The sequence below is a fragment of the Eubalaena glacialis genome, chromosome 4, assembly GCF_028564815.1.
Source record: "Eubalaena glacialis isolate mEubGla1 chromosome 4, mEubGla1.1.hap2.+ XY, whole genome shotgun sequence".
Classification (NCBI taxonomy): domain Eukaryota; kingdom Metazoa; phylum Chordata; class Mammalia; order Artiodactyla; family Balaenidae; genus Eubalaena; species Eubalaena glacialis.
In genome coordinates, this window is record NC_083719.1 from 44,186,936 (window position 1) to 44,198,074 (window position 11,139).

At 38.5% G+C, this 11,139-nt stretch overlaps 1 protein-coding gene across 3 annotated transcripts in view; it reads left to right on the forward strand.

The window, feature by feature from the left end:
• Nucleotides 1–2,774, forward strand: part of MAP3K1 (mitogen-activated protein kinase kinase kinase 1) — a 78,068-nt gene extending 75,294 nt beyond the window's left edge. Inside the window, exons 19-21 of one of the 3 annotated variants that reach the window (XR_009700815.1) lie at nt 191–322; nt 1,617–1,905; nt 2,606–2,774. Coding sequence is in view for 2 of the 3 variants with exons in the window: in XM_061189269.1 (XP_061045252.1) it covers nt 191–322; nt 1,617–1,766 (282 nt within the window). In the remaining variant the exon portion in view is untranslated. Of the gene's footprint in view, nt 1–190; nt 323–1,616; nt 2,440–2,605 lie in introns of those variants that run through there. The other 2 variants (XM_061189269.1, XM_061189270.1) reach the window with 2 other exon arrangements.
• The last annotated feature ends 8,365 nt before the right edge of the window (nt 2,775–11,139 follow it).

The window sequence follows — 11,139 nt, forward strand, 5'->3', positions numbered from 1 at the left end:
CAAACTATTTTTGTCCCACATAGGAGATTGAGCGTGTTGATGAAATAAATGAGACATCAGGTAGTCTGTGGAACTGTTCTTTGTACATTGTTTTGCTCTGAAGTAAAAAAACCAGAATCCATAACTACAGAATGGCTTTCTCTTTTTCTAATGAGTCGTATTTCCAAATTAACTCTCTGCTTTATTTTAGGTCCTAAGAGGTCAGCAGTATGGTAGGAGCTGTGATGTATGGAGTGTTGGCTGTGCTATTATAGAAATGGCTTGTGCTAAACCACCTTGGAATGCAGAAAAACACTCCAATCATCTTGCTTTGATATTTAAGGTAATCATGAGATAAAAATTACTTCTTTCTGCTAAAATTGGCAGAAGGCAAATTTTCATGGGTTCTCCTTCACTGTCAATCTAACGTGAAGGCATATCTTCCTTGAAATAAATGCATGTGTATGTATCTCCAGGAATTGATACGGTGTGGGGAATGTGGGCAGCATGAACAGTCAGTTCTCGTTATTCACGGTAGTCATGCTCTATCAAGTCACTGCGAACACTGAATTAGCAAATACTGAATCATTGTTGGCTCCTGGGTGAAATATGTACATATATATATATACACACACACACCCGAACACCAAACTTTTAAATTAAAATACTTGAAGCTCTTTATGTATTGTACTGTCACAAATTTTTTAATCTGTTATTTCCTATATTTAAAAAATTCACGCCTAAGTCAGAGGCCAAGGCTGTTCTACCCTTCTGACAACTCTAAAATCCATTCTCTCCATTTCCACCAGAGAATAATGTAATGTTTGAGATTTTTAGCGTTTGAGTTGCACATGTACTCATTTAAAAGCTTGGGCTTTGTGGTTATACAGACCTGGTCCCAAACCCTGGTTCCATCCTTTAACAGCCATGTGACTAGGAGAATTACTTATTCTGTCTACCCTCTGTTTTCTTGTTATAAAATGGGTGTAATAATAGCACTCCTTGATGAATTATTTATATTACATTATATTATGAGGATAAACAGAATTACCTCTGGGCCTGAGTAAAGCACTTAAAACACACAGTCACCTCTGTGCAGAGTGGGTAGTAGTAGTCCTCCGAGCTGATCCCCAGCACCTCTCCCCTGCCATAATCTCCTCCAGGTCTCCCCGTGCTTATATAACTTCCTCAGTCACCTGAAAATAAAAAATCAGTGCAGTTGTGTTTCTGATGTACTAAATTGACTGGCCAGGTTTAGTCTTACTTACTCTGAATAGCTCTCTGTGCTGAAAAAACAGAAAATGTGCAATGAAGCAAAGAGGACAAACCATTTTGGAGAGTGAGTGTGAGGAAAGCAGAATTGATTTGAGTGAATATCTCACCTGCCTAATCATTGTGATGCACTTAGCCTTGGTCATTTGAGACAATAAAGAGGACTGTTAGCTCCATCTGATCAGCATGTATTTGGTCAAATTCATGAGTTTTTCCATAGACACCTTGTTAGCAAAAAGTCCACCCACTTTTAATTCCTCTATGTATAGGATGCATATATAGAGGTTATGAAATATACGCCCATGTACTTGTGTATCAGAAGCTCCAGTTGTGGAGAACTTTAACCCTAGTGTTTTCTCTTACAGATTGCCAGTGCAACTACTGCTCCATCAATCCCTTCACATTTGTCTCCTGGTTTACGAGATGTGGCTCTTCGCTGTTTAGAACTTCAACCTCAGGACAGACCTCCATCAAGAGAGCTACTGAAGCATCCAGTCTTCCGTACTACATGGTAGCCAATTATACAAATAAACTGTAATGGAGACAGGATGCTCAACAAGAGAAAAAACTTTTGTGGGGAACCACATTGATAATCTGCTGGCCTTCATGCCACTGAACAGCTATGAACAAGATCAGTGGGGAACCCTTACCTAAGTATGTGATTGACAAATCATGATTTGTACCTAAGCTTAGTATGCAAAAGTCCACAATTTGTGCAGAAACTGTAAACTGTGCCTTTCAAAGAACTGGCCTTAGGTAAACAGGAAAGCAATGAAGTTTGCATGATTAATTAACAGAAGCATAATTTTTTGGAGCACTTTTTCAGCAATATTAGCAGCTGAGGGGCTCAGGATCTGTTTTAATGTTTCAGTTATTCTTCCATTTCATATTGTGATCACAAGCAGGGGGTTCTGCAGTTCCTTTTTTTTTTTTTTTGGTCACTGGCTATAAAAATCAGTATCTGCCTCTTTTAGGTCAGAATATGCTATAAGTAGCAGTAAATAAATATATTTTTAAAAGTTGATAACTTCTTTATGACCCACAATTGACCTTTATCTTTTTAAATGCCTGGGCAATTGTGGTTCATTGTGCATTTTACTGTTGGCCCATTCATTTCGTTTTTGGAAATTATGGTTCTATATTTTCATTTCACCTTCATTTATGTTTAATATTCAGGGAAAGGTGATCTTTTCAAACAAGAAAAAAAAAAAGAACTAGATGTGAACCAGAGTTTATTAAATATCTTGCTACTGCAAGAGTTTTTTAAAATACAGATTTAATTTTGTTTGTTTTTAAAATTGGAATATGATAAAGTACTACCTTCATTGAGTCAGTCACTGCTCTTCTCATGCAGGTTAAATATAAACTAAGTGAAAATCAACTGTTCTCTGTGATGCAGCTCACAACCAAGATCAAGATGACCTTGAAATGTATTTGAATTTTTTTAATGTATTGGTTTCTTTTGTAGGAAACTTCACACCATTTAAGTCTTACTCTGTATGTAATTATCCATCATGCATCATCACCACTGTTAACAACATTAACTGCTATTTTCCTTCTACCATGCATTATCTCTTTACAGTAGGCCTGGCTGATAGATAGATAAAGAAAAATTAACTTACTCAACTACGAACGAGTGTTTCTAAACAATAAATTTGCTCTGAACTTGGAAAATGTGTTCAGAAAGAAAAGTGAAATTGAATTTCATTTACACACTAATTCCTTGGATTTTGCACAGTTATCTAACGGTTTTTGTCTAAACTAAATTCAGATGCATGGAATCCTGAAGGAAAATGGCAGCTCTTTTACCCTTTTTTCTGTGAGTCTTTTAAATTAAGTACTGATTAAGTATTTAATACAGCTTTTTGAGATGTTAAGTTTTAACTCTTCAGAAGCCAGTTGAATTGTTGCAGAGTTAAATAAAATTGGTTATTCTCAAAGACTCAGGATAAGCTAAATAAGCTATATAGAGTACATTTTAAATGTACAACACAAATTGGAAGTAAAATAAGTTACAAGATAAGTTTACAGGGATATATTGCATATAATTTTTAAAAGGCAGTTTTTTTTATATGAATGTGTTTCTTAGTGAAATTTTACATTCCTTTGGTTGGAAGATTGGCAATATTTGAAGAGTTAAACATAGTACAGAAATGTGAAGTTTGGTAGCTCTAAATGTGTTGTATTTTCTTTCTTTTTTTTTTTTTTTTTTGACTACTTAGAATTTTCACAGTTCTAATGATTGTTTCCAAGTCTCTCATGTGCAAGCTTTAAAGGATGCACTCTTGCCATTTTATGTACTGGAAGATCATTGGTCAGATTAATACTGTGTCTGACAGAGATGTAAACTGTATAAACTGAGGAACCTCAGCTAATCAGTATTACTTTGTAGATCACCATGCCCACCACATTTCAAACTCAGACTGCCTCTAGATGTCAAAAATCCATTGTTTGAGTTTGTTTGCAGTTCCCTCAGCTTGCTGGTAATTGTGGTGTTTTGTTTTTTGTTTTGTTTTCAATGCAAATGTGATGTAATATTCTTATTTTCTTTGGATCAAAGCTGGACTGAAAATTGTAATGTGTAATTATTTTTGTGTTCTTAATGTTATTTGGTACTCAAGTTGTAAATAACGTCTACTGCTGTTTATTCCAGTTTCTACTACCTCAGGTGTCCTATAGATTTTTCTTCTACCAAAGTTCACTTTCACAATGAAATTATATTTGCTGTATGACTATGATTCCTAAGACTTCCAGGGCTTAAGGGCTAACTTCTATTAGCACCTTACTGTGTAAGCAAATGTTACAAAAAAAATCTCTGGGTTCAGATAATTTGGCTTAAATGTATCCTTTGTTATTTTAAATATATCAAGATATTTTAATTAAAATTTTTACCCCATTGAACCACTTTTATAGTATTTGTACCTATTTTGGTGTTTTGTCTTTATAGTAAATAAAAGTTTTTGAACAAAGGGTGTTACTTTTATTTATTTTGAAATAATTTCATACTGACAAAAAAGTCCTAAGAACACCACAAAGTGCTCCCATATATACCATTCACCCAAAAGCCCCATTCAGATTTTGCCAGCAGCCCAGTTATATCCTTTATAGCAAAAGGATCCAAACCAAGATCATCTTTGCTCTTGGCTATGTTTCTTGAGTCCCATTCAATCCAGAACCATTCCTTACTCCTTCCTTGACCTTCACGACCTTAATTTACTGTTTTATAGAAGTCCCTCAATTTGCATGTGGTGATTGCTCATGATTCAATTCAGAGTATGCATTTGTGACAGGAATATCTCAGAGATGATGGTGCAGACAGTGTTCTTTTCAGTGTCTCCTATCAGGAGGTATACAAGGTCAGTTTGTCCCACTGCTGGTGATATAAACTGTGATCATCTGAGAAGGCTTTGCCACTGTAAAGTTACTCTTTCCCTTTATAATTAATATCTACCTTTATATTAAATATTTTGTGGAGGTGATACTTTGAGGCTGCATAAATAGCTTGTTATTCATCCAACTTTAGCTCTCTGCTCTTAGCTTTCTTGCCTGAATTGTTACTCTGATGGTTGCCAGATACTGGTTTTCTGGTTCCTGCACTCCTTCTGTATTCTGTTAATGGGCATTTTGCTATAAGGAAGAGCTTTCTCTTCTTTATTATTCATATATATCAAAATGGGTTTGTGGATTCCTATTCAGTGAGATAAAATCCATTACTGTCATCACATATTTGCTCAAATTGTCACATTTAGCCAATGGGAGCCTCTCAGAGCTAGCTTCTCTATGGACTGACAAGCCACCATTATTCTTTGAACACTTCTATACTTTCAGACCCATCTCGTGAGTTTGGTTCATCCCTGGGATCAGCCATTTTTCCAAAGAGCCCTGACTGGTATTTAAAAACTGGGTGCTAGGGCTTCCCTGGTGGCGCAGTGGTTGAGAATCTGCCTGCTAATGCAGGAGACACGGGTTCGAGCCCTGGTCTGGGAAGATCCCACATGCCGCGGAGCAACTAGGCCCATTAGCCACAACTACTGAGCCTGCGCGTCTGGAGCCTGTGCTCCGCAACAAGAGAGGCCGCGATAGTGAGAGGCCCGCGCACCGCGATGAAGAGTGGCCCCCGCTTGCCACAACTAGAGAAAGCCCTCGCACAGAAACGAAGACCCAACACAGCCAAAAATAATTAAATAAATAAAATACTAGATGAAAATTTATTTTTAAAAAACAAAAAAACTGGGTGCTAGATACACTCATTACTACTAGGTGTCACTGCTCCCAGGCCCTCTTAGTAGACAAAGCTAGAATATATGTTTTTTTGCATACATACGTAAAATACATATACATATACCTACCCATACACACACATAAACCATGAGTTCACACCAACCTTTCCATTTCAGTCTACCACCACCCAGGCTCATTCAAGCTTTCCCTCTTTCCATATTTGTAACTCCTTTTCTGGACAGTAAGAAACCTGGCTCCCATTTGCCTCAACATATTGACTTACTTGCTCAAGCTCTCCACCCACCCATGTAACCCATCTCCTGATCCCCGTTAGGCTGCCACCTCAGTCGGCTGCCTTCTCTGCAAGGGCCCCAACCCCTGCTGGACTGCCCTTGTTCCAGCTTACCTAAAGCCATACATACACGTATGTATACTTCATTTTTTAGGGCAGTTTTAGGTTCACAACAAAATGGAGCAGAAGATTCAGGGACTTCCCCCGTAACTCCTGGACTCCGATACTGCACGGCCTACCCCACTATCAACACTGAAGGGCTTTTTGACAAAATAAAGGAAAGCTTTTTTTTAAAATTGTTCTTTTAAAAAAAAATTAACTGAAAATTATACCTTTTTTTAAAAAATCTTATGTGGTTTGACATGTTATATACTTGCACATAAATACTACTACTGTTCCCAGACGGCACAGATTAAACTTAATTGATCCTCCTCATACAACTCTTTTTATATCAGACATAAAAAAGCATAAAAACCATCCTCTTATGTTAAACTGTTGGGAATAGGAATAAAGATTTATTCAACAGCTACTATTTGTCAGGCATACTTTACAACACAGTGATTATATTCCATTTCACAAATGAGGAAGTAAGGCAATTTCAATCATTCTGCAATTCAGGCTGTACTGGGGAACTCACTTGGCCTACCCCAGAGTTTTAGTCTTAGATTGTACCTTGTGGTTGTGTGTTACTGTTTTCTACTTTCATCCTTCGTATTTCTGCTCAGTAGTTGTTTCTCACATGATCACCCTGCAAGATAGGTAATGTCACTGAAAACTCTGAGTTCAGAAGCTATCTTGTGTCTCTACATTTGTTTTAAACTTTCTGTATAACGTGATTTAAAATGTACACCTTTTAAATAGGCTCTGGATATTTTCCCTAAAGGGCACACTTGAGTCATTTCAGGAAAATATTAACTTTGAGAAAAGCTTTCTGTTTCAGAGGAATTAATAAATTAATTCTACTGTTCCTTGATTTTACTTCAGTGATATTAACAGTTTTACAAAATGACCAAATCTGCAGGTTAGATGGAATCTAGAAAAATGTTGGGGTATCATGCCCAAATGGAAGTGCCAATGAATGCATTTGTGAACTGATACAGTAATTCACTTGCTATAAAACAAAATGCATGAAATACTGCAGTCATTGGAGAACACAGTGACAAACGTATGCAAACTGCCATATTTCCATGTCATGACAATTTTTAGGTTTGTCATTTTTAAAATTTCTGCTATAAGCAAAAATCGCATGTTGAATTGACATAAGGGAGGAAAGGATGGGTCTTTTAAAGTAGGTGATGATGATGGACTTCGTGACCACAGAGCCTGAGACATCACCTGGGTCCAATCTGGCTCTGCCACTTGCCAGCCCTGCCACTTGCCAGCCCTGTTTGACTTTCTGAACCTCCATTTCTGCATCTGTAAAATGAAACCAACAGCTTTGTAAGAAGTAAGAGAACCTATGTAAATGGCTAAGAACAGTACCAGGCACAGTGGATGCACAATATGTATTTTATGAATGAATGAGTGACCCAAAAGTCACAGACTCAAATGCCTGTGGGCCTAGAAGTGTCCTTAGCAGAGCTTTTGGCTGACCTGAGAGTTCATGCCAAATTCATGTCCAAGGGGGTCCATGGTTGCCATGTTGGAAGGAAAAAAAAAAAGCCCAGTGTTTCCAAAGCCTCTAAATTTTCAAAAGAAGCTGGAGAGATCTGGATTTTACGTGCAATTTCTTGATGTTTACACATTGGAAACTAATTTTAAATTTTATAAGGAACAGTAGGCTAAACAAAACTCATATGCTTGATCTGGCCTGTGACTAGCTACTTTTTGACCTCTGACCTGGGTCCAGGCTTATAAAACAAAAAATGAAGTAGAAAATCAGAGTGAAATCTCAGCTTTAGGAAACTGGATCCAGGACTTTTGTCTTCTGAGATATATGAGATAAGGGGGAAATGGAGATGCTGATTATAGATGCTAGAGAACTAACCTATGAAGAGAAAATTAATGTCTAATTTTATGCAGTAATGTGAAATGCTTACCGCTAAAGCCTAATTATTATGTAGCAAACTATGTATATAGCATTCAAATATGCAGGACTTCCCTGGTGGTCCACTGGTAAAGAATCCGCCTTACAATGCAGGGGACATGGGTTTGATCCCTGGTCTGGGAACTAAGATCCCACATGCCACGGGGCAACTAAACCCGTGGGCCACAACTACTGAGCCCACGCGCCTCAACTAGAGAGCCTGCATGCCGCAAACTACAGAGCCCACGTGCTCTGGAACCTGCACGCCACAGCTAGAAAAGAGAAAACCCACACGCCACAACTAGAGAGAAGCCCGCGTGCCGCAAGGAAGAGCCCGCACGCTACAACAAAAGATCCAGCATGCCTCAATGGAGATCCCGCATGCTGCAACTAAGACCCAACGCAGCCAAAAACAGATATATAAAATCTTAAAAAAACAAACAAATATGCCATCACAGTGGTATAGCTAGTCTGTGAGTTTCATTTTACAGTAGGTACTCTGCATGATCTGTGACTAAAGAACTTCATCCACAACTGAAGCCGGTCTCATCACTTGCGATCAACCTGGTATTACTGTGGCCCATGCCCCATGGCCCTCAGTTCATAGCTTTGCCAAATCTGTAGAGATAAAACTAGGCTAAGCCGATGACATAAGAGGCAAAGTCTTCATGCCCCAAAGTTCCTTTCCCACAACGCTGAAATTCGTATTGGAGTTTATTTTTGAGATAACTAAGTGCTATTTTCCCTTAAAGTCAATTTGCTTAATTAGATCTCACAACATCTACGTAGACATACTCAGAGGATGAGGGTTGTAACTAGGATGAAAGGGAAAGAAAGAAAAGGAGGAGGAATAATGAGGTATGGGGAAATATTGAAAAATCTTTGGCAGGGAGTAGCACAACCATATTTGCATTTTATAAAGATCACTCCAGCAGTATCTTGAACAAGGAATCAAAGGGGCGGTACCAGAGGCAGAAAGAAAGTCCGAAGACAACTGCATTATCTAGATAAGAAAGTATGAGGGGAGAGTGATGTCAGCATCAGGGCAGAATACAATGTCCCTAACAACACTGAATCATGAAGAAAGAGAAAATCTGAACAGACCAACAACAAGTAAGGAAACTGAATCAGTAAACAAAAACCTCTCAACAAAGAAAAGCCCAGGACCAGATGGTTTTGCTGGTGAGTTCCATCAAACATTTAAAGAATTAACGCCAATCCTTTTCAAACTCTTCAAAAAAACTGAAGAGGAGGGAACACTCCCAAGCTCATTTTATGAGCCCAGCATTACCCTGATACCAAAGACAGATACGGACACTACAAAAAAGAAAACTACAGGCCACAGGTGGTCCAGGATGGTGGCGTAGGAAGATCCTGAACTCACCTCCTCCCACAGGTACACCAAATCTACAACTACATATGGAATATTTCCCTCTGGAAAAGACCTGAAAACTAGCTGACCAGCTCCTTCATGACAAATGATAAAAGGGCCACATTGAGGCAGGCGGCAGAGGCAGAGAAGTGATCTCACTAAAACCCCTTCCTCAGTGCAGTGACCCACAGTCAGGAGGGATGTCAAAAATGCAGAGCTTCTCCCTGAGGAGTGAGGGGTTTGTGCCCCACATCGGGTGCCCCAACCCTTGGGACCTGCAGTGGAGAGATGAGCCCCCAAAAGGTCTGGCTTGGGAAACCAACAGGGCTCACGTCCAGGGGACCCAAAGGGCTGTACGGAACTGAGACATTTCTCTTAAAGGGCTCACGTGCAGACTCACTTGCCCTGGGGACCAGTGTAAAAGCAGCAGTTTGAAAAGTGCCTGTTCTCCACCGTGCCTGTATCAACTTACATTCCCACCAACAGTACAAGAGGGTTCCCTTTTCTCCACACCCTCTCCAGCATTTGTTGTTTGTAGACTTTTTTTTTTTTTTTTTAATTTTTTTTTTTATGTTTGTAGACTTTTTGATGATGGCCATTCAAAGGTGAGGTGGTACCTCATTACAGTTTTGATTTGCATTTCTCTAATAATTAGTGATAGTGAGTATCTTTACACATGCCTGTTGGCCATCTGTATGTCTTCTTTGGAGAAATGCCTATTTAGGTCTTCTGCCCATTTTTTTGATTGGGTTGGTTTTTTTTTTTGTTTTTGATATTAAGCTGTATGAGTTGTTTATATATTTTGGAAATTAATCCCTTTTTGGTCACATCATTTGCAAATATTTTCTCCCATTCTGTAGGTTGTCTTTCTGTTTTGTGTATGGCTTCCTTTGCTATGCAAAAGCTTTTAAGTTTAGTTAGGTCCCACTTGTTTATTTTTGCTTTTGTTTGCATTAATCTAGGAGACAGATCCAAAAAAAAATATTGCTGCAATTTATCTCAAAGCGTGTTCTGCCTATGTTTTCCTCTAGGAGCTTTATAGTATCCGGTCTTACATTTAGGTCTTTAATCCATTTTGAGTTAATTTTTGTATATGGTGTTAGTGAATGTTCTAATTTCATTCTTTTACATGTAGCTGTCCAGTTTTCCCAGCACAAATTATTGAAGAGACTGTCTTTTCTCCATTGTATATTCTTGCCTCTTTTGTCATAGATTAATTGACCATAAGTGCATGGTTTATTTCTGGGCTCTCTATCCTGTTCCACTGATCTATGTGTCTGTTTTTGTGCCAATACCATACTGTTTTTTTTTTTAAACATCTTTATTGGAGTATAATTGCTTTACAATGCTGTGTTAGTTTCTGCTGTATAACAAAGTGAATCAGCTATACATATACATACATCCCCATATCTCCTCCCTCTTGTGTCTCCCTCCCACCCTCCCTATCCCACCCCTCTTGGTGGTCACAAAGCACCGAGCTGATCTCCCTGTGTACCATACTGTTTTGATTACTATAGCTTTATAGTAATTTATAGTATAGTCTGAAGTCAGGGAGTGTGGTTCCTCCAGCTCCATTCTTCTTTCTCAAGATTGTTTTGGCTATTGGGGGTCTTTTGTGTTTCCATACAAATTTTAAATTATTTGTTCTAGTTCTGTGAAAAATGCCATTAGTATTTTGATAGGGATTGCACTGAATCTGTAGATTGCTTTGGGTAGTATAGTCATTTTCACAATGTTGAATCGTCCAGTCCAAGAACATGCTATATCTTTCCATCTGTTTGTGTCATCTTCAATTTCTTTCATCAGTGTCTTTTTTTTTTTTTTTTGGCTGCACCAGGTCTTAGTTGCAGAATGTGGGATTTTTGTTGCGGCATGTGGACTCTTTAGTTGCAGCATGTGGTCTCTTAGTTACAGCATGCATGTGGGATCTAGTTCCCTGACCAGGGATCGAATCCAGGCCCCCTGCATTGGGAGCAC